This window comes from Heterocephalus glaber, unplaced genomic scaffold (genome assembly GCF_053883595.1).
Source record: "Heterocephalus glaber isolate CG9 unplaced genomic scaffold, H.glaber_assembly_v1.0 deba00000818, whole genome shotgun sequence".
Lineage (NCBI taxonomy): Eukaryota > Metazoa > Chordata > Mammalia > Rodentia > Bathyergidae > Heterocephalus > Heterocephalus glaber.
The window spans coordinates 1,303,563-1,328,077 of record NW_028258164.1 but is presented as its reverse complement, the minus strand read 5'-3'; the positions used below and the strand labels follow the sequence as shown (position 1 = coordinate 1,328,077).

At 41.0% G+C, this 24,515-nt stretch overlaps 1 protein-coding gene across 2 annotated transcripts in view; it reads left to right on the top strand.

The window, feature by feature from the left end:
- Positions 1-24,515, top strand: part of Sh3bgrl2 (SH3 domain binding glutamate rich protein like 2) — a 105,098-nt gene that overhangs the window by 12,883 nt on the left and 67,700 nt on the right. For both annotated transcript variants that reach the window (XM_087207742.1, XM_004863977.4), the window contains exon 2: positions 23,363-23,548. In XM_087207742.1, coding sequence (XP_087063868.1) covers positions 23,363-23,548 — 186 coding nt within the window. The remainder of the gene's footprint in view (positions 1-23,362; positions 23,549-24,515) is intronic.

Here is a 24,515-nt window from a genome sequence, read left to right as displayed (position 1 = left end):
TGCTCTAATCCATAGTAGCCGAGAGGACATGGTCACAGTAGGAGGACTCATGTTGCTTTAAACCTGGAAGGAACAACAGATATTTATCTTCCTCTCTGATGAGACATATGTGCGCTATTAAATGACTGGTTCCAATCTACACAGGTTTCAAGCTTATGGTCTGTTTTCCCCGCCTTTCTAGAGGAGTGTGTTGTAGGTTAGAGTACTGCAGTGGGACTTGGGGCCTTGGAGTTTAGTTCTGGTGAATCCATTTAATCAGTTTTGAGTCTATGGAGGAATAACTCTGAGCTTCAAGGTTTTCATTGTGATGGTATTGTTATTTTAAAATTAAGATATAATTCACATATTGTAAAATTCAACTTTTTTTGTAGTCTTGTGAATTTAACTCAGGGTCTTCACACTGAGCTACATCGCCAGCCCTTTTTTTAAATTTTTTAATTTGAGACAAGATCTCAGTAAAATGATAAGTTTCCCAAACTGGTCTCAAATTTTTTATCCTGCCTAGACTCCTGGAATGCTAGGGTAACAAGTGTGCACCACCAAAAATTCACCTTTTTGAATTATACCTTTCAGTATTTTTAGTATATCACTATGTTGTGCAATTATCTAATTCTAGAACATTTCATCACCCTGGATAAGATTGCCCACATCCATTAGCAGTTACTCTCCATTCCCTCCTTCATCCTGCTGTGGCAACCACTAATCTGCTTTCCGACTGTATCTGTGCCTGTTCTAGATATTTCACATAAATGGAACCATACAGTGTGATACCCTCTGTCTGGCTTTTTTCGCTTAGCATAGTGTTTTCAGAGTTCATCCATGTTGTCGAATGAATCAGCACTTCATAGTTTTATGACTGATACTCTATTGTATGAATCACGTTTTGTTTATCCATTCATCAGTTGATGAATATTTTGGTTGTTTCCACTTTTTGGCTATTATCAACTTTTGTATTTAAGTTTTTGTGTGAACATACAATTTTACATCTCTATCTAGAAGTAGAATTGACAGTTCGTATGGTAAGCCTGTTTTATGGTTTTGAGGAAATGCCAAATTATTTTCTAGAGTGGCCATTCTGTTTTACATTTGGATTAGCAGTGTGTGAGGGTTCCAGCTTTCCACATCCATGCTAACATTTGTTCTTGTGTGTCTTTTTTGCCAGATTAGTGGGCAGGTCATGGGATTTCAGTGTCAGTTTGATTTGTATCTCCTTAATGACTAATTATGTTGATTATTTTTAAGAGCTGATTTTGATCATTATTATTTTTTTTAATATCTCTTGTAGCTTGGATTTTTAAATTTTTTCTTCTATTGTACACACAAACCAATATGAATAACATAGAATTAAGTCTTTAGGGGATATCTATTTTGGAAATTAAGAGTTAATTAGTTGCTATATACTTAGGGGTACTTCCTATTTCCCAGTTATTTAGCCATGTGCAGAATGAGTATTTGGCAGGATCCTTCCCCAGTCAACACATGATCTGACTAGGGAGAAAGATGACAGAAAGTTGAAGATCACACAGGGCCATATGGAATGTAATCCTGAAGTCCCTTGTCCTGTAGATAAGTTACCAGGGCAGGAATATGTAGTTGGATGAGAGCAGAGAAAGTCATGCTGAGCTAGAGAGAACAATAGCATCTCTTGAATTGGAAAAGTTGCTATTTTGAAGATTCTTGAAAATTTCACTTAAAAGTCTTCAGTGAAAAACTGAAATTCTCATTTTTCAAAGTATTTTTATGAGCTTGTGAGTTACAACAGATGTTATTGTTTTCTGTGTTCTTATAAAAGAAATTACTTTATATATCTATATTGCCCTTTCTTTGAGATTAGAGGCTTTTTTATTTGTATGTACACTATAGTTTGAGAACAAGACTAGTGAGTACTCTGGTTAGTTCTGCACTGGCGTTTGAATAGTGAGCTTGTTCTAAGAGATAATTAACAGGGATGAGATGGCTAATAGTTTACCTTTTGAATTCCTTCAGGCCTGGCTTTTTGGACCCCTGTGATCTGCTTCCCGTCAACCTTTGCCAACAGCATTTTCTCGCTGTTCTTTTGGCTGCTGTATTCACCAGCCTTCTTTTTGTCTCAGCCCTGCTTGCTGTGTCTTTTCACACATCATTCTCCCTGCCTTGTCTGACACCCCAGTGCTGGGCAGGGGCCATTTCCCATGAACTGTGCCCTTCTCTCCTCCAAGCCCGGAGGCTGTCTTCCACACACCGCTCCACGGCCCCACCTGTGGGACTGCTCCCTGTGTCCTCAGTGTCTTCCATGCTTGGTCCTTCCGGTTCCAGCTTGAGGTCAAGGACTGTTCCTTTTATTTATTTTTTATCCTGGCAGGCTTCCTATTAGAGAACTTGGTAAGTTGTATTTTATTACATGGATGCAAAGGAAATACTGTTTTTGTAGATTCCATGCCCAAGACTTTGTGAAGGGGATGAGAATGGAGTTTATAGGTGGAAATCTGCTTTGGCCAACGTAAAGGCTGTGAGGACATGGTTTGTTCTACTGCTTTTTAAATGGAATTCATGTTGGTAAGATACTGTAATTTTAGTGTTATTACTTCTAGTTAGATAGAGGCCTCTGGAACCCTGGGGTGGGGTGAAGCTGGGGGAGGGAGGGAGCTATTCCTAATGCACCCTGCAGGCCAGGCTGCCCACAAGGGTGCCTTACCCGGACTTAGTGACACAGGAAGTCTTCAGAGCCCTGTGAAGTTGTATAGGGCATGGGGCTGGGGCAGGGGGCTCGGAGAGCTGGCATTCCAGAACTGCAGGGTCCCAGAAGTACAGTTCTGGATTCATTTGGACGGAATAAAGCAGCAGACGGTTACACAGAAAAGATTTCAGAGCACCCCAGCATAGCACGAAAGTGGGGCATCATGGTGATTCTTAGAACAGATTAAATTAGGTCTGGCATATTTTGGTCTGATGTATTCTGCTTAACAATGCAGGAACACACATGGTACATTTCTTAAAAATAGTTTAAAATAATATAATAAGATATTTGCGTGTAAGAAAGCCTTGCTGTCTAGTTCCAGGAAGCAGTAGCTCATTTGCTCCTAACCGTGTCCCTCCTTTCTTACCTTCCATTATCCCTCCTTTCAATACACGCAGGCTTTTCCTTCTCCTCCTGGGAGCTGTTCCTCCTGTGCTGCTGCTCTTCTCATTTCTGGTGTGTGTGCCTCTGTTCTTACCGCGCACCTGCTGTGGCTTTGGAGTGCTCCCTGTGCACCTTGCTCGTGGAGGACTCCCTGGGCTCCTGAGCTGTGGGCCTGCCTCAGTTCACCAGTCTCATCTGGAAGTTATTTGTTGGCCAGCCTTGTCAGACGGCACTGTGTCCAGTGGGAGGACTTTCGCTCACCTTCCTTCACTTCTTTGGGCAGCATGTAGCGTGTCTGCTGGCTCCTATTCATTCTCTGTCTCCTCTCTCCCCTCACCCACTCTGTTCCTCCCTGCCTCTCTTCCTCCCCCTCCTCTCTTCCCCCCCTCTCCCTCGCCCTCCTGTGTTAACTTTAATTTCTCCACTCCTTTCTTTGGAGTCAAGAGGAATTGGAGGATTATGTGGCTGAAGGTACACCGAAATTTGAGGTAGAATTTGGACGCACTCTCCAAGTCAGAAGTGATCTTACCCGGGGTGCAAGAATGAGGGTCTTCTGTGAGAAGAGCGAGGGCCTGGAGATAGTTGAGAAAGATGAGCTCCCAGAGAGCAGGGTAGGGTGGAAGCATCATTAGTGTCCAGCCGAAGTTCAGCAGCGGTAATTTGCAGCGGACAAGCTGCACTAACACCCACCACACAGAAGGGAGAGAGCACTGATCGCGTGCCAGCCCAGGACCCAGGCAAGTCCATAGATTGCAGTAAGAACACCAGGTTTTCTCTTAGGTGTATCAACTTATGTCTACCGCGGAACTGTGAACTAATTGTCACATAGTAATACATCGTCTATAAAATGTTATCATGAAAATCATCTGTTGTCTCATTATTTTCGTGTACAAGTAGAGCAGCTATGAAGTCGTCTCGGACTCACTCTTCGCTGGTGGAGTGTTGGCTGATGCAGAAGTAGAAGCTCCTCTAGGCAGTGATAAAGTCACGGCTGCCGGCTGCAGTCCTGTGATCCGTGTCAGTGGAAAACACTGTCCTCAGCAGGATTTCCTCCTTATTGCAGGGATTTTGAGTACTACCGCAAGTTTTGCTGGAACAGCTCTTCTACAAAGTATCCTCTAATTAGCAGGAAGCACGTGTTTGAGGGATTGTATATAATTTTCAGAGAATCTTGCCAAATAGTGGCATCGTAAATTCATATTTTATGCTTGGCTGACTTTTTTCTTAAGAAGTAAACATGTAATCTTTACAGAAAATGTAAAAACAGTAAGATCCAACCACCTACATCTTCCCTTCCATGTTTCTGCTAGTGTTTTAGTGTGGCTTCACATCACTAAGTAATACAGGTTTTTTAAAATGCAGACTCAAAGTAGTTTGTTAATACACTCTATTGATGGGGAAACTTGTTAGAACCACTGCACTGCGGCAAGCAGGTGGGATAGGAGGTAACCAGCACCGGGTCACTCTGGGTACCAGCCTGAGAGCCAGAGTGCAGTGAGATGCTGTCTGAATCCTCCAGGGGAATTTATGGTGAAGGTGGGGAAGAGCCACAAGCACAGGCAGGTGTTAGTGCACGGAGTCAGGCTGCATCTCATTAAACACTAGGTCCATGGGGACTGTGGATGTGATAGCAGTTTGGGAAAGGAGATGATTCAGAAGGGCAATGGTTGGCATAAATCAGAGGTTTCAGCCTTGGCAGCATTGACACTGGGGGCTGGATAATTTGTGTGTGTGCGTGTGTGGGGGGTGCTATCCAGTGCTTTCAACAGCTTTTGGCAGGATTCCTTGCATCTTCCCATAAGTGCCAGTAACAGTTGTGATAACCAAAACTGTGTCAAATTATGTGTGTCCTTGCCTCTCAGGATTGTAAAGACTTTAATACCTTTGAAAGAAGGTCACTTTTGAGATTATTTTGTGAGGCTTACAGATGTCCCTTAAAAAAACGAGAATGCATTTTGGCTCATTTGCATTCTTTTTGAGCAGGAAAAATTCTGTGCCCTTGGCATTGTTTCTGTAGTGGTATTGGTGAGTCTGTGCATCTTTGCTCATAATTTGGGTTCTTGGTTGACCAGTGGGCTAGCAGTCGTGTGAGGTCATGAAGACTGACTCCTTAGCCTGTAGCCATATGCCTGTGCCAGTCATCTTTAGAACAGATTCCATCTGTACTCCCCTTCCCTCTTTCTCTCCCTTCTTTTCTTCCTTTCCTCCTTTTTTTTTCCTTTCCCCCAAGACAATTCTCGACTGACTTTTCTTCAAGGAAAAGTCATTGTTCTTCAAAAAAGGTAGCAGATTTTTGTACTGTAAGCCAAATGGGCAGACAGATTACTAGTATGAAATACTTAAGAAACAAACCCAAGTAAACATATTCTCTTATGTAACACTAGATTCAATTCCAATTAAAAGGAAAACATTATTATCTCTAGGTAATAGTGGCTTATAGCTCCATAATGTATCATCTACAATCTTCAGTATATGATAAAAAAATTTCTAGACATAAGAAAACAGGAAAGTGTGATTCACAATCAAGAGAAAATGGAGATAATAGAAGCAATATCAGATCACCCAGATGATGAGATTGATGGAGTCTTTATTATTAATTTAAAATTTATTTGACATAAAATTACACATATTTATGGCATACTATGTATTTCAGTACACGTATGCACTATGTAACATTCAGGATAAACATATTACCTCAAACATTTATCATCTCCTTGTGATAGAATATCCAAACATCTTTTCTTTTAGCATTTTAAAAATTATACAGTTGTTTTGATTACTTTCTCATTGCTGAGATAAAATACTCAACACTCAAAGTTAAAAGAGGAAGGGTTTATTTCAGCTCACAGTTTGTAGAAGTGTCAAGTCTGTAGTCACTTGGCTTCAAGGCAGGGTGGCATAGCAGAGGAACATCGCAGAGGAGAAATAGTCCATGACAGGCAGGCAGGAGGCAGTGAAGCAGCAAGCAGCAGCAGAAGCAGCCTGCCTCTCCCTTTTATCCTGTCCAGCTCTTTTGGGTGGTGCCACCCACGCCCAGGGTGAGCCTTCTAATTATACATACCCAGAACTATGCCAAACCAGCCAGTGGACTAATTTAGTAATCACACACCCTTAATCTCAATATCACACCCTTAATCCCTGCATCACATACCCTGGATTCAACCACCTCCGAAACACCCCACCTGTGACTACATGAGGCTTGTGGAGGGAATCCAGATATAAGCTGTGGAAACAGTCCTATCATTTTCTATAGTCACCCTGTGCAACAGAACATCAGAACTTATTTCTCCTGTCTGTCACTTAGGACCCACTGATTAACCTTTCTCCATCCCTGTCTTGCCCCTGCTCTCCCAGCCTCTGGTAACCATCATTATACTCTCTAGAAACCAAGTCTTTTAGATTCCACAGATAAGCGAGGTTATATGATATTTGTATTTCTGTGTCTGGCTTATTTGACTTAACATAATGACCTCCATTTCTATCCATATTGTGGCAAATGATAGGATTTCATTTGTTTTATGGCTGAATACTACTCCACAATGTATATGTATCATATTTACTTTATCTGTTATCAGTTGATAGATGCTTAGCTCGCTTTCATTTCTTGACTACAGTGAATAGTGCTGAAATAAACAAGGGAGTGCCAATGACACTTTGATATACTGATTTCATTTCCTTTGGATCCATACCCATTAGTGCGATTGCTGAGTCATATGGTAGTTGGGCCTTCTAGAGAGAGTAGGAGTTAAATACTGAGAAAGTAAGAGAGTGTTCAAGGCAAGGGTAATGGAGAGAACGGAAGAAGAATTCTAGGGGTTAGTCACTGTAGTGAGCAAATAAATGGAGGGAAAGGAGCAGTGGGAAGAGATCTCACGGAGAATTCATGGCGACCGAGTTGTAGGAGCGTCAGATGCCAGGCTCAGAGTGAGAACGTCCTTCTCTTGTCAGAGCAGGCTCTGAGAAGTCTTAGACCAGTCAAGAGATGTGGAAATGAAGTTTAAGATGCTCATGGATGTGGAATAACCAGGAACAGTGTGTCATTCAGGGTCCTCTCAGGAAAGAGATGGCATATGCAAAAGAGGGATTGAGGGGAGCTTAAGAAAGTGGACAGGACATCAATAGAGGTTTGGAAAGCACTCTAGGGGTAGCAGTAGGTTTGAGGGGTGGGGTGGCCAGGGTAAAAGGGTAACAGCCATTGTCCGGCTGGCTCAAGCTTCTGCACTTGGTGGTAGCCTAACAGATTCTAGGGCAGCAAGAGTGCAAGGACTAAGTGCTTTTCAGGACTCTGCTTATATCAGGCCAAGGAATACAGTATTGGCCGAAGTGAGTGCTTGAACCAACTTGGATATAAGGGATGGGCAGGGAGTCTCCACCTCTCGCTGGGAGAGGCTGCAAGGCCTTATTGTCAGGGTGTGTGTGAGCAGATGGGCAGAATTTGTGCACACTTTAAAACACCTCAGTATGTGAAAGAAGAAAATTTTTTTCATTACTCTTCCAAATTTCATGTTGAGTGAAATAAGTCAGACTCAGAAAAACAAATATTCCTGTTCTCCCCAATGGGTGGGATCCAAAAAGGATGTCAAGTAGAAGGGAGGGGCAGCAGAAGTGCTTGGGTACATACGTGTTTTCCTCTTGAACTTGCTATATGTCTGGACAAGCAGAGGAAGGGACTGGTTGGACTGAAAGTGTCACCAGCTGGCTTATGGGTGACAGTGTTCAAGTTCACCTTTCATTTCCATTCCTTCTGGGTGTAGGTGTCACTGAGACTGTTTTGGCTGCCCTGAGGATTGTTTTCATCTGAAAACAAGACAGGCATTCTTCTGCCTTACCTGGTTTACATGCTAGCGAGGAAGGTACAGTTTACGGAGACTATTAATTAAAAGTGTAATTGATGTTACAAAGAAGGAATTAGACACAGTGAAAATGTGTTAAAAGGAAAAACCATACCTAAGCTGGGGCTTTTATCATGGAAGGTTAACTCAAGTGGGTTGCAGCAGGAAGGCTGGGGTCAATAAGGAAGACCGGGTTGAGTCAGCTGGGTGAAAGCTGTAGGGAAGAGACTTACTTCCTGGGCTGTTGACCATTTCATGTAAAGTTCTGATGCAGGGAGAATGGTACAACTGAGCCAATGAAGGGAGAGACCTGGGCATTGTTTTTAGAGCAGTGGCCCATTGATTTGTGAATTGCTTTGTTACAAACTAGTTAGAAATGCAAATACCAGGCTTTTAAAATCAGCTTTGTTTGAGATATAAGTAATACACCATGCACTTCACCCATTTAGAGTATACCGTTAGTGGCTTTCAGGATATTTACAGGGTTGTCCACACTCTGTGATGTTCAATTCACAGCCACCCCTTAGCCATCAGCCCCCTTCCTCCCAGCCACTAGCCTACTCTCCGCCTGTAGATTCATCTAGTCTGGACATCTTGTACCAGTGGAATCATACAATGTGTAGCTCGTTGTGACTAACTGCTTTTTGCTTAGCCTGTTTTCAGAGTTCACCCATATTGTAGCATGTATCAGTATTTTGCTCATTTGTGGCCAAGTGTTGTGTTATTTTAAAATACGAAATGCCCTCACCCCAATTTTACTGAATCAGAAACTCAAGGTGTCACCCCTTCCATGATCTGTGTTTTAAGAAGCCCTCCAGATGCCCCAGATTCAACTAAGGGTCAAGAGCCACTGTGGCAGCGTGGGGAGCAAGGAGAGGACCACAAACCAGATGAGTGGGTGGCTGTCATCACTGCTGGCCTGTAGTGTCTACCTTATTTTAGGATCATGGGAAGTTACTACGATTTTTAAGCAGCGCTGTGAAACTGTGCGGTTTATGTTTTTAAATGATTTATTTTAGCTTTTCTGTAAAAAAGTAGTTTAGAGGGGAATCTAGCTAAAAGATGATACAGGGTAGCATGGCATGGGCTAGTGAAGGTAGAGAAACGTGGCTGGTTTCAAGAAAACTTTTGAAAGCAGGAAAATTTTGACTTGTTGGTTAATTGTATCATGGACAAAGTAACAGCTGAAATCCAGGTTTCTCTGGTGGTCAGGTGAGTGGGTGGTGGTGCTATCACTATGCTTTTCTGATATGTCTAATATGTGGGTAAATCTTAGTCACTTATTCCTCCCTGCAGAATCTGACCTCTTACAGCAATGATGGTGAACCTTTTGTCTATGTTTGGTAGGAGTGGAGAGAACCATAAATTCTTGGAGTTATGGATAGCAGCTGGATAGAGACTATAAAAATAGGAGAAACAGGCAAGGTAGAATAGAACTGAAGGAAAGTGTGAAGAAGAAAGAAAAGGAAATGACTTCATGGTTACTTTACTAGGAAACTGGAAGAGGCTGTATACTGGTGGTGGAGGAGTCATGGAGGGAGAGGGCTGTGGAAAACACTAATTTTAGTCTTTGAACATGAACAAGTAATTACATGGAATTCAACATTTAAGCATAGTTTCAAATAGTTATAAAATTTGATGTAAAATTTTTCTAACATGCAGATAAACGAGTCATTTGTAGGAAACTGGATGTACCTTGAGGCCATAATATTAAGTGAAATAAATCAAACATACAAGCTTAAATATCACATGGTTTCTCTTATATGGGAAATCCAAAATTATATAAATAAAGAACCAAATAAAAGAGAAACAATAGAATGTAGGGAGATAGCTCTTTCTCAGATGGGAAGGGGGCCAAGAGATGGAGGAAGGGAGTGAAGAAAAGGAATTAAGATGGGTAAGTGCATGTAGCCGCTCTGCACAGGGAATGTGAATATAATCTAAGGCAAGCATGTACTAGTCAAGAAATAAAATACACATCTTACTGTAGTTCTAGCATTGTCCTACTTAGCTATTTCTACTGTTTATTGATTTATTTATTTGGTACCAGGGATCAAACTCGGGACCTCGTGCTTATGAGGCAGGCAGCAGAACCACTGAGCTAAATCCCTGGCCTTAGCTATTTCTAAATTACACAAATAATTGGTCTGGAATTAATTGAGCTATTCTGAAAATACTGATTCCCAATCAGAAAATACAGGTGATGTGTTTCTTAGTGGTGGCTTAGATTGCAGTCCTGCGAAGCAATATTCATCCACCAAGGGCAGTAGGAACTTCTTGGATCTGTTCAGAAATGTTCCTGTAAACTCAAGACCATAAACTGATACCCACCCAGGTTTCAGGAGGGAAGTAAATGAAGTGATTAGATTTAATTATGTATCAACTTCTTGATTTTCATCTCTAATTCTGAAAAAGACAAGTGTGAAGAAAAAAAGAAAGGTGTTTAAACTGGTGCAAGTATCCGTTTTAAAATATATCAGGAGAGTCACAGGAGGAACAACAGATGGGATGTTGTTAATTGCTCCTGACTTGGCTGAGTCTTGTTTTCTCTCTTTTGCTCTCTTGTTGTAACGCAAGTGTCTCTGAGTCCAGCAGAGATGGGAACATGTAATAGCTGCTCTTGTGAGCACGCAGAGTGAGTTGTGGCCAGTGGAGGTGGGTACTTGAGGTCCAATTTGCTGATGACAGGTCTGGTGTGAGGGTTAGATCCGCACAGGGAGCCCTTTTCAGTCCTCACTTCAGTTTGCTCTCGGCTGCCGCCCTGGCCTGTGGGAGCCTGGCTAGTGAACCAGGAGCCTGGGGTGTTCTGCTCGACCGCTTGAGAAACTCCTCCTTATGCTCTTACTGAAGGGTATGCTTACCTGGAGTTTGGTGGCTTGGCCACCATTGGTGCCTGAATACAGACTTCTCTGTAACTCTCGCTGTCTTGTTCATGCTGAAAAAAGGCAAAAATGGGTATGCACTCCATGCCTAGGCCAGGGCATCTGCCTGGCCCTCCAGATATCCCTATGGATGAACAAACCAGTGAATCAGAAGCCATGTGGCTGTGGAGTTATACTGCACCCCGATACCCCAGTGCCTGGCATAGGCTTTTGCTTGCTGAAAAACAGAGTAACTCTTGAGGTTTTAACCTTAGAATAAAAAGTATCAAAATAACAACAGTAATGCCTTTTGAGAACTCTGAGCATTCTGCCATTTGATTGTAACCACAACTCTGAGCTGAGTTACTACCTGTCTCTCACAGATGAAGAGTTGGGCTTTCGTGGAATAAATAACTTGCCACGAGAACACAGACCCATGCTTTTCTGTTTCATAGCATCCTGGATGGCCCTGTGTAATGCTGGCCAAGGACAGACTCTCCTCCATACTTTCTCCACAGTGTGTGTTTGTTTTTTGAAACAGTGCCAAGTTTCAGACTTTTAAGCATTTATATTTTCATGCTGAGTGGTCAACACAGTGGTGATGTCATTGATAATTAAAACAGAAGGGGTAGGGCCAGGGATTTAGCTCAGTGGTTTCAACACCTGCTATGCAAGCGCAAGGACCAGAGTTCGATCCCCGGTACCAAAACAAAAAAAACAAAAAAGAACCAGAAGGGGTAGCAGAAAGGTAGTTTGTTGGTTGATGTGTAACAACAAGGGTTTTTGATGTTCCATTTACCAGTGAAATTTGAGGTGACAATGAGACATTTAAACAAATTTCCAGAAAGGCATCGGAACTATGGATTGGTCTTGTAAAAGAGGCCAGTTTCGAGATGGAGAGTTCGGATATATCCCCATGTGGTGATAGCTGAAGTTGTGGGAGTTTGTGGTGTCCTCAGGGGCAAAAGTATTAGTATGAAGAGAAAACAATTCTAAAGGACTTTTTGAAGCCATCTCCATTTTGCCTGACCTTCATATTACAAAGGAAAGTAACATAATCTCATGTGTTTGTGCACTCACATTTCTTCTGGTTCCTACCTTTCTGTGTGTTGTTCTACAAAGATTTTTCATCACATACCACAGTAATTAAGAAAAGCTATTTGAGCCTATATCCCCAATATACATATATTTTAAGTAAATTCTATGCATATATTACTACACTAATGAAATATGTACATTATAAAATGTGCACAAAATAGCAATGAAAACAGTGAGATACAGTTGAAGCAATTATCTTTAATTTTATTTTGTAATGATAAAGTACTGTATTTTTTTCCTCTGACCAAAAAAAAATTTAAGTAAGAACAATGTGAGCTAAGGTAGATACTGTAATTTGAAGGTTTGCTTTCAACTGTATCAGTGCTGTAAAAGATAATTTACAAAATACTAGATGTAAATGAAAGATGGACATCATTAGAATAAAGTGCAATGGCAATCATTTTCTGATCTGATTCATCAGTCATGCAAAGGTTGTTAAAATTTTGATAGATAAAATCATACTATCTTACCTGATATGTCCTTTGGTAATTCCACGAAATCAACTGAAAGATGTTACATTTTTACATTTTAAAATGCTTACTGAAAATTTGTATTTGAAAGACTTTTGGAATAGCATTGTTTTCATGAACAAGTTAATGATATCAAACATTTTTTAAAATCCATTTTGTGAAATGCTTACCATGAGCAAGATGATATTTATTAAGGTACGCTCTTTATCTTGAAGCAGGGAATCAAAGAGAGGGTACTTGTGTGTGTTTTAATAACTCCTAAGTAGCCCACTTCTGATACCCACGTGTTAGCATGAAAACAGCAAATTTGGAACACTTTTTTTACAAAAGAAAAAAGTTTTTAAATATGCTTGAATTTCCAATGTTAGGCGAACATTTTATTTTATCTTTTCTCTTAAATTATTTTATTGGTAAAAGGCAAAAGATTTATATGATCTGAAAAGAAACCAGAGTATTTAAATTCTTTTATTGGTACATTTTAGGTATACAGTGCATTTACATTCATCATTGGGAATCTGTACCTTTACATGATGTATCTTGGTTCTTAGTTTTTTCCCATTCCCCTGTGCCCTCCCTTCAACCCCTCCCCCTTTCCTGTTTGCAAAGGCTTTGTTTCCATTTATTTCTTATCTCATATTTTTTCCTTTTCCTTCTTTCCTTTCACTTAGCCCTCCCACTTCTCCTACCCCTTTTCTTCCAATTTCACATTATCAATTATTCATTTTAATCCTTATTTACACTTTCAGTTTCTCATACCAGAGAAACTACTCGGTATTTACAGGTGTGTCCTATTTATTTCAGTTAAGAGTATGGCCTCAATGTTCATCCACTTAGCTATAAATGTCTCCAATTTCTCATTCTTTATGGCTGAGTAGTACTCCATTTTATTAAAAAACCCATATTTTCTTTATCCAGTCTCCAGTTAATGGGCACTTGGGCTGTTTCCAAGCTTTAGCTATTACAAGCTATGCCACTATAAATATGGGTGCACATATATCACTGTGGTGTGATTCTTTTAATTCTTTTGGGAAGATAACCAGTAGAGGGTATCTCTAATCCTAGTTTTTTGAGGTATCTCCACACTGATTTCCACAGTGGCTGCACCAGACTGCACTCCCACCAACAATGGATAAGGGTTCCTTTCTCCCCACACCCCCACCAACATTTGTTATTGATTGATTTCTTGATAGCAGCCATTCTTTCTGGGGTGAGGTGGAATTTCAGTGTTGTTTTTATCTGCATCTCTTGAATGACCACTGATGTTGAACATGTTTTCATATGTTTATTTGTTGCTTTTACTTCTTTGTCTGAGAAATGTCTATTCATTTCAGATGCCCATTTTTGAATTGGGTCTTTGAATTTGGGGGGGGGTCTGATTTTGTTCAGTTCTTTATATATTCTAGATAGTAGTCCTTTGTCTGCGGTACAGCTGCTAAAATTTATTCCCGCATTGTAGGTTGTCTCTTAGCTCTGTTGGTGGTTTCTCTTGCAGTACAGAAGCTTTTTAGTAAGATGAGATCCCAGTTGTTGATTCTTTGTTGGATGAACATTTTAATGCACTAGCATAAGTGCTCAGTAGTTTGTGCATGCAATACAATAACTACAAAAATTATAGAAACAAAATCTTCAAACAGAAACATCCCTCCCTACAATGTGTGTTATTATGGGAAGTATAAAAAGTATATTTCTCTATGTTGAATACCTGAAAAGTCTCGTGAAAAATACAGTAGGATGATGAGATTGTGATTTTTTTAAATTAAAAAATTACAAATTGAAAAGATGACTTAATATTATAAATGTGGAGAAAAGACACAATGCAAGTTGTTTGAGAAAAGGACCAAAAATGCTGACTGGTTAAAAAGAAAAAAAAGTTAACAGTATTTATTCAAGCGCAATCGTATTTGTTTAATGCTAACATATGAATGTCTAGTAAATGTCAAAGACTATGCTAACGATACATTGATGGACAACCACAACCTTTCCCTTGTTAAGATTGTATTGTTTTAATTTACCACTTATAATAATGGTTCTTTCCAAATTGCCCTGTATCTTATAATCCATTTTTATGACATTCTGATTCTGTAAAACCTAAGCTTCAGTCTCTTGCAAGACAGCCTCTTTAATGGTTATCTTTGACTTAGTAACCTGGTATTTGCTTTTTAATAAGATAAACTGAAATAGAAACTAAAGACACGGTCCTTTATGTGTAATCCCATGTGGAGTTTGGCATCAGAATGCTGACAGCAGATGGCTTGTTAGAGTTTATTCTACCCTCTGTCCTCTTCCACAACAATGAAATGGTGGTGAGTGGCACCTTTAGGAATGTGTTCACCTGCACCTACAGAGCACCTGGCTACCTTGAGCTTCAACAGATAAAGGTGATTTGGTCTCTCCTGCTAAGTCTGGAGGCTGAAATTTATTCAGGGCCTGCTTTTCTGGGGTTCTCTTGCCCTTTTCCTTGTGCCTGTGCTTTTTTGGGGGAAAGCCCACCCTTCACCTCCAGCCCTTATACTGGTTCCAAGCAAGAATAGGAAGGACAGGGTCCAAGGGCCTGGCATCTTAATCTGTCTGCTGTGTCTGGAATGCAAAGCCTTGTGCAGAAGCCGCACCTAAACTTGGGCTCACAGATCACTGCCTGATCTGGGACACATGGCTATGTCAACATCAAGGGAAGCTGGGAAAACTAGAGCTTTCACTTTTCAGCCCTCAGGAGCGAGAATGAGTAGCCTTTAGTTTAGTGTCTGCTATGGTACTTTATGCCATTTGCATTCCCTTTGTGCCAATACAGTGCTTAGCAAGTAGCGTGAGGTGTTAAACAATTTGCCACGAAATCATGTATCTCTAGGGTCACTATTCAGTTGCTAGAAAATTTCTGGGGCCTGTGACAAGGGAAAACCCTCAGTCCTGTTCTTCCTTTTTGTTTGAAAGGAGAAGTTGTCCTCAGACCCTCTACCTACCCTAGTCCAGTCCAGCCCCCTCCTTTGCAGATTTTGTCAAAGAAAAAAAATCTATCTTTACTCTTTCCTATGCCTGTCTTTTGATTTTTTTTCCTTTTGAAATACATAAAAGACCCTAATCAGCCTTACCTCAAGTAAGAAAAAGAAGACAGAGGTGTGTTTGAAGTCCAAAAGCAGGCGAAATAAAGACCTCTTACATCAAATACTTAAAGCCTTTACAAGTCACTCTGTACATTTGCAGAAGGCTATATTTAGGGCAAAGAAAGAAAAGCTAGTATTTTTTGAATGAAGAAAGCAATTGAGCAAATTTCTATTACTGCTTATCTCTTTTTTTACTTAATTTCCTAGTAAACCTATAGGAAAAGGTCCTGGGTTCATTTCATCGATGTGGAAACTGAGGCTGCCCAAGAAGCTACTTCGTTTCCTCAAGACTTCTCAACTACAGGACCCTGGTTAAAACCAGGACAGTCTAAAGTACATACTTGGCTTTTGTTTTTCTTTCACTTTGCTTCATTGCTGTCTATCTGTGCCTCATTTGTCCACAATTAAACTTGCTCTCCCACAGTTCTTCATATTCAATCTCCATTTTTTCAAAAGCCCATTTTATTCAAATTGATTTTGCCTTTTCATTTACTAGTGAGTCCGAAGGTTCCAGGGTGCTGCATGGGTGTGCACACTCAGAACTCAAACATGACAAGACTTGTCTGGGGGCCTCTGGAAGGAATCTGTTAGGAGCTGCATAATTATGTGAGTTAACTGGCAGCCTCCTGGGGAAGGGCTAATCCTGCCAGAGAAAGTACAGCAGTAGAGGCATGAGAGTTGAAGTTACTTAGAGGTCCTTGCCACAGAGTGTGGGTAGGTCTGGGCCAAGTACAAGTGAATTTATTTAGCCTGTCTTCAGGTCCATTCCCTAGGGACTCTTGGAGCAAGGAGGTTGCTAGTTAAACTTGCAAGCGTCTTCCACGGGTCCCTGAATGTCCACACCACGTCAGCAAACGGCAGCACCACCCAGCAGCTTACTGCTCAGGCACCTGTGGGCCTGGGTCTTGAGAGCTTGGGTGCAGGCAGTGGGATCCTCAGCAGATCTGGGGTCTAGATTTGAGAGGAAAAGGTTTATCCATGCAGTGGCCAGGAGGGCCACTTAAAGCACAGCTGAGGAGTGTGGTTCAGAGCTCCTGGAGATATTGGGGAAAGTGGTTAAGGGTAATGAGGTTCCTGTGGTAGCAGTTGGAAGCCGAATCAGGGAAGTACCAACACACTTGCTTAATTCTCATTTGCCATTGATTTACAAATATTTCAATAATTTAGCAAGATCATTTGAATAATACAAAACACTGTGTTCTTGCAGTTCTTAAAATTAACTGACAATAGAATCTAAACATGCAACCACGTGCAACTTCTTCACGCATTGTCAGAGTTAAGAAGCAGTGTTTTTTCACATTCAGGGTCTTCAGATTTTTCTGAATTATTTCTGCTATTTATAGTTAGATACAAGATCCTAGACACACTGCTTTTTAAATTCATGCAGCTTTAGAATGGAAGAATGCTGGTGTTTGATCCATATTCCTGTTGGGCTTTCAGTTACATTTGGTCCTAATTTAAATTACCAAGAAGGTTTGAATAGCGTCTCTTGAACTTCACCTGAAAATCTCTCATGTTGAGCACAGGGGTGATAATTTTTTAATCACCTATTCAGTTAGTATTTTTTGAGGACTACCTGACTGTCCTAGTTCCTGTGGTTGTCGAACTGCCATTGTGGAGAGAAAGATGAGGAAAAAAATACAAGGAAACAGATTAAATAAAATTTTAATAAATTTAGGCAATAAGATGTAAATGAAGTGGCTAGAGAGGACTCTTTGAGACCCAAAGACAAGAGAATGAGCATTGTTGTGAGCTGGTTGCTGCCCATGAAAATTTTGTGTATTCATTAACAAATGTGTGTTGAGTGTCTGTTGTGTGCCTGATGCATTTGTGATATAGCTATACACAGACTCCCCTGCCCTTGAGGAGTTGATATTCTAGTAGGAGGGGATAGACAAATATATGAAGCATACAGGATATTAAATGCTGCACACGATGGTGAAAAACAAAGGGCAGTAGAGAGTTCTGGGGTGGCTAGTGAAAATGTAAAATCAAAGTTCAGTAAGTGAATTTTTTTTTTTTTTTTTTTGCATTATTGGGGATGGATCCCAGGCAGGGCCTTCACACTTGGCTATATCTCCAGCCCTTTTTATTTTATTTTTTTAATTTTAGACAGAAAAAGCCAGGTGAGATGGTGTACATCTTTAATCCTGGTTGAGGTAAGAGGATTACAGTGAGTTTGAGGCCAGCCTGAACTACATAGCAAGTCTTATTTTTAAAAAAACTTTTTTTTTCAGACAGGGTCTCACTAAACTGTTACATTGTCTAGGTTGGGCTTGAACTTGAGATCCTCCTGCCTCAACTTCCCAGAATGTTGGGGTACAAGTATGTGCCAGATGTGATCTAGCCCAACAGGTTGATAATGCTTTTTCTGTACAGGGCAGCTAGTAATTTTTTAGGCTTTGGGGACCACATATTCTCTGTTGCAACTACTCAACTCTACCTCTGTAGGATGTCTTAAGTTACTTAGCTCATTGCTGTGACAAAATACCCAATCCCGACAAGTAAAAGCAGCAAAGGTTTATTGTAGCTCACAGTTTGTAGAATTAGTCCATTGTTCACTGGCTCCAAGCCAGGGTGGCATGGCAGGGGGGCATGAGAGAGGAGAAACAGTCCACAGTATAGCAGGCAGGAGACAGGAAAGCGCCAACAGCAAGCCTCTCTTTGCCTTTTATTCCATACAGGCTAAAAGTCTTTTGGGTGTTTGCCACCCACACCCAGGGTGGGCCTTCCCATTATCCACACTCAGAACTATGCTAAACCAGTGGACTAATTTACTATCATAAACTTTTAATCCCAGTATCACACACCCATGATCCAACCACCTCTCGAAGGCCCCACTTACAAGTGCATGAAGCTTTGGGGGGACATCTAGATGTAAGCCATAACATAGGGCAAAATCAGACATAGACTAAATGTAAAAGAAAAGGTATGGTTTTGTTCCCTATAAGCTTTATTTATAGAACTGAAATTTGCATTTCATTTAATTTTATATGTCACAAAATACTTTTGATTTTCTTCCTCAAATATATAAAAGCATTATTGCCTGCAGACCATACAGAAATAGTCAGTGGGCTGAATTTGGACCATAGGCCATATTTCACTACCCTAAATCTGACTCAAGAGATTTGGCAGTGTCTTTTCCTTTTAATTGCTTTTTATGATGTTTAAAGAGCATGTTTTAAAGGAAAAGTGAAATGTGACTTTTATTATTTCATAGATACCTTTATATTTTACTGGTTGTTACTTTATGAAGGAAATATTAAAAATGTATCAGTTCATCCAGTGATGAATATTCACTCACTTATATTAAATTTGTATTTTCAGAAAACTTTATTTTCAGGCTCTTTTGTGCATTAATAGCTTTTATTTTAAAACCTTCATCGTAATACAATATTTATGAAGACATTTTAAGTAGCAACTAAGAATTTTATCAGATGATATTGCATTTGGGTACAAGCTCTAGAGAACTGGATAAAGAGTGGCTTACCTTTTTAGAAGCTTATTCTATGATAGGGAAAAGTAAAGCCTGGGGTGGCAGCTGTGAGCATCATCGGGGACCTGGACTCCTGCTTTCTGCCTGGCCATCCTTAGCATATGATGCTTATCTTCTCATTTTCGAATTGATTTTCTGGACCTTCGGCCCCATGTCTGCAGTTCTGCAAGGAAGAAAGGAAAAAGGGAAGGACAAAAGGGGTATTTTCTTTCGGTTCATGAACTGAAGCCTCCGCAAAACCATCTGCCATACATCTCATTGGCCAGAACTGTACCACGAGATTATCTTTAGCAAGAGTCACATGGGTAAACACATTTTTGTAGCTGAGCACATTGCTTTTTTTAAGCCAAGGAGATTTCTGCTACTAAGAAAGGGAAATCGGTTACTGGGTAAACAGCAGTTGTCTGCTTGGCTTTTCTGTGTGTTTGAATAAAAACCGCACATGTGAGTTAACAGGTGCCTTTCTCTCATGGATAAATTGACATGAATGAAGGCACTGACTGGTGTCCCACAATTACTTCTCCATTTGCTCAGTGAATTTTTTAAATCATTGACTGTAAGGTGCATTTCAGGTCGGAAAAGTTGAAATGTGGGGAGAATGAAAGTCTGTGTATAAAGGAACTGATTGTGTGTTGTTACTTGAACTCTGGGATCATGCCCAGCACATGAAGTACCCTAGGCCACTTCCTGTTGCCCCACGGGAAGGCCTTCTGTTACCTGGGGCACCCTGCAGCCCACAGTCCCAGGCCACGGCCGCCTCTGCTGATCTTAAAAACAGCCTGGCTGGTGTGATTCATCTTCCTTCCTGATCTGGTGTTACAAACATCCACAGAAGACTTCCTTCTGTGATTTAAATTTCTCCCATCCTGTACATTTGAGTGGTTTGCTGTAGTGTTAGCTAATTTTCCATGGTTTTGGCTACCTATGTCCTTCCATTTCTTATTTCTTTATCTAGCCTTTCCTATAAGTGTAAGGAGGCATCATTTCTATAAACCTCAGCCTCTCTGTGTCGTGGATGTGCCCTTCCTGCTCTTCTTTGTGTGTTTCTTGCTGTTGAAGTACATTGCTTGCACTTATTCTTTCGTTTTTGGTTTTTTTTTTTTCTTTTTGGTACCGGGGATTGAATTTGGGTCCTTTTGCTTGTGCAGCAGGCGGCTAAACCACTGAGCTAAATCCCTGACCCAACACTTATTCTTTTGCATACTGACACATTTATAATATTCAAAAAATTTTAAAGTAAAGCTCTTGCTCCCACTTTCCCCCAGGAGCTCCCCCAGTTTCTATTCCCAAGGCCCCTTTGGCTACATAACCTTATGACCTTCAAGATATAAATGTATTCCCGATTTTCTCCCTCTCCCATTTTTTTTTCTAAAAATTGACCCTAATCTACACACAGTTCTCTCTTTTTTTACCTACTGATTTACCTTAGAGATCTTTTTATTACAGTATTAACACATCTATAGGTGCTCCTTTCCTGTTACTAAACTGCACATTATTAGGGGGATCTCTTGGTAATAACCCCACCATGCTGCCTGTTTTGCGCTTTTAAAATGGGATATTCCTTACATTTTACACTTTACAGTGGTCTGCCAGTCATCAGCATTGCTAGTAGGAAAGGATCTGTTGCTTTCTGCATTGTTAATATTACTAACGTGTTTGAATTTTAATATGCAATTATTTTTTTACATGTAGTTTTAAGATGATGGTCACAAGGAGACAAGGAGGGAGGGGTGTGAGACATGAACACTTTCAGACTAATGAGAATGTAAATCGGTGTTGTCCTCAGGAGCCTGAACAGTGTCTCTACTGTTTGACCCTTGGGTTTCATGCATGGGGCTTTGACTTAAAGTAGTTGTATTGAGAGAGAAAGTCAAGATTTATAATGAAGATGTTGCCTCTGTCTCAATGTGTGTCTCCCCCAGTTCCTGTGTAAAGCAAATCCCCAGTGCAATAGTCGTGGGAGGTGGCTGTTGGAAGGTAGTTAGGTTGTGAGGGCAGACAGCCTTCTGCAGAGCCAGCTTGTCCTTCGTGCTGTGTGAGGGACACAGCAAGAAGCTTCTGTCTATGAACCCGGAAATGGGCTCTCCTCAGTCACCAGTTCTGCCAGTCCTGTGCCTTATCCTGAACTTCCCAGCCTCCAGAAATGTGTGAGATAAACTTCTGTTGTTAATAAGCTATATGGCCTGTGGCGGTGGTGGCGAACCTGTGGCACGTGTGCCACAGCAGGCTGTTTATCATTGAAAGCTCTAAAAGTTTCGCCATCACTGATCTATGGTATTTCATTATAGTAGCTGAAAGAGATAAGACAAATGTTCCCCACATTATTTCTAGTGGTAAAAAGTTATGAGCATACTAAATACCCAACAACAGAGTAGTGACTGACTATATATGTACAGGTTGGAGTTTTCAGGCAGGTATTAAAGTTGTACTTTTGGAAAATGCTTGTCTGAGGAAATTGTGGAGGATAAGTCATTGACAAGGGGCAGCATTGCAGTTCATTTTACCAGTGCAGTCCTGGGAAAGGGAAGTCTGGTTGTGCTGTAGGAGATTGCAGTGTTAAGTTTGTAAGTGTGTACGGTGTGTATATGTGTGTATATATCTGTGTATTTCTGTGTGAACAGGACAGGAAGAAGGGAAAGTAAGGAAGCTGTGTTATCCTGTAGGTATCCCAGTGATGAGAAAGGACAGGTTCTTAAGTAGTCACATTTTGCAGTAAAGGTGGCTATGATGTACATTATTTGGGGAGCCAAAGTTTCATTATGAATCACTTTCATGTTCATGCTAATGAACATTTAAAATAAGTTAGATGTGGAGCTCTCATATATACAGAAGTTTAGACTCATTCCTCTCAGTTTTAGCAGTGGTTACCTGGGTAGTAGGATTATAGGTCATTGTTTTATGATTTCCTGACTTTTGCAAAGCAAATAACTCGCTTTCATTATCGAAGAAGCTAGATCATGAAAGATACTGTGGTGTGAGAAGACGTAGTCTATGAACACATAAGAGCGGTGGAGAGCCAGAAGGCTACTAAGCAGGAAAATGACATTGTTTTCACAAGAACACAAACTAGTGTAGGATCCTCATTAAAATAGATAACCTCAGTTTCCTTATCTATAAAATAGGAGCAATAAAATCTTCCTTTTGGCTTTCAATGGAAAATCAGGTAGGATGGAAGACACTTTTTTGCAAGTTGAAGTTTCAAAATAATACAACCATATTTCTGAAATTGTGTTATCAGTTGGGGAAACAAGTTAACTTTTTCAGAAATGAGAAATAGCTTAGTTGAAGAAGTCAAGATAAGGCTATTACCAATTTAGATGCGGAACTATACAGTAATTTGCTTGTCTTATAGTATCATTAGGCTTAAACGTCTGTCCTATTTTGCCAGCTATTTATTTGCATCCATACAAACTGTACTATCTTATTATTCATGAATTTCCACTCAAGGGATCAGAAGCCCTGTGCTTGAAGCATGTACCAGACTTGAAACTGCAGAGCACATCATTGAGGCTTTTGGGGGGAACTTGGTTGGAGCGGAGAGACAATAAGTATGTGAGATTGTTTTTCAAGCATTTTGTTTTTTATGTTGAGAGGTCTTTCTGGCTTGACCTCTCAAAATGATCTTCTTCCCTGACTTTTATAAAATTTATTTTACCCTTTAAAGTTTGTTCTTTGTACAGATTCTCCAGAATCATCAGAACAATCGAGTTTGTTTTCTTATGTTTTATGTGCCATGGTTAATACACCGCATATTGTCATCCATCTTAGTTAACCCATACCCTTAGGTTAGGAGGGTGCATAACATCTGGAAGACCTGCAAATATGTGGGCAGCTCCTCAGAAGCACACCTGAGCCCTGTGATTGAAGGAGGGAACGGAGAGGGTCAGAGGAGTGAGGAGGGGAGAGTTCTCAGCGAGGTGATGGTCGAGGTTGATTTCTTACCTGGCAATGGAGAGTGTCCTCATCTTGGGAATTGAAAGGTGCTTTCATGATGGTGATTATAGCAGTGGAGGCTGAAAGAGGCTGCTGAGAGAATAAAAATGTTGCTGCTCCTCCAGGTACCTGTGAAGTGCTGGCATCTCGGGTGTCAGCTCATGGCTGGGGCAGAGGGAGCGACATCTTGCGGGTGGATGGGATGGGCAGTGGTTAGGGCCAATGGAAGGCTGAGTCTGACCCCACTTGGCCTGTGTCCCCAGGCATCCAGGCTGAGCCTCAGTATTCTAGGAAGTAGGTGGAGACATCACTCTTAGTTCTCTGCGGGATGTCATTGAGTGGCCAGTACTTCCACAGTGGCCTGTGGAAGTGCCCCTTGTATCTCTGACTATGAGAAACTGAATCTAGTTCTGTTGGAAAGGCATCCTTATGGTTTCATGTGAGCATTTCTCCTTGTTTGTTTTCTCTCTGTAGATAAAGAAGAAGCAGCAGGATGTGGTTAGATTTCTGGAAGCCAACAAGATAGAGTTTGAGGAGGTGGACATCACAATGTCAGAAGAACAAAGGCAATGGATGTACAAAAACATCCCCCCAGAAAAGAAGCCTGCTCAGGGAAACCCGCTGCCACCTCAGATATTTAATGGCGACCGATACTGCGGGGTAAGTGGCTGATTGTTCTCGCACTCCTTCCTCTTGGCACTCATCACACGTAGTCACCATATGCATTGGGCTGCTTCTGGTGACGACTGTGTCCTCTTCTCCCAGGGCCTATTTAGGGCCATGGGTCTAACAGGGCAGAGTTGAGAGAGGACCTGAATCCCAGAACACAGAGAGTGCAGGTGCACTGAGTGGTTGTGTGGTTTGTGAATGTGAGCAACAGTGTATCAGGCTCTCTGTCCCTCAGTGCTTTGAAAGAGGGAACGGGATGGGAAACTGTGTATGTGTTTACTATGTTCTACATTTTGAAGCATATCTTTTGATGATTATGTTTTGGGGGCAGAATAAAAGAGGTAATTATTCCTGAATATTTGTTATGATTTATGAACCAGAAGGATCACTAAGGACACCTAAAATCTATTGGGTGTCTTCCTGCTTTGTGTATCATATGAGAAGAGGGAAGTCAATTTTGTCTTAATTATCTACCTGCCTTCTTACATCTTTGATTAACACATTTTGAGAACCTTCTTTCTTTCTTTTTTTTTTTTTTTTTTTTTTTTTGGTACTGGGGATTGAACTCGGGACCTTATGCTTTCAAGGCAAGCGGCGGAACCACTGAGCTAAATCCCCGGCCCTTGAGAACCTTCTTTCTGATGAGTAGGTTAGGGTTTGCCCTCTTCTCTTTTCTTTTCTTTTCTTTTCTTTTTTTTCTTTTCTCATTCTGAGATCATATGTTGACATTTATTTTGGGACTGCAGTTCTTTTAAAGATGGCCTGGAGAAGCAGACGGAGCTGTAGTGCTGAGGGCCTTGAGATGAAACATAGAGCTGGGACATCACCAGGGTGGAGGAAACAGCTCCCTTCCCCCAGAGAAGGAGCAGCTGGGAGGTAGCTGTGAGTAGATTGCACACAGCCTTCTTACCTTAGGAGAACCCTAAACATGACGCTAGACATGACTTTGAGTTCTGGG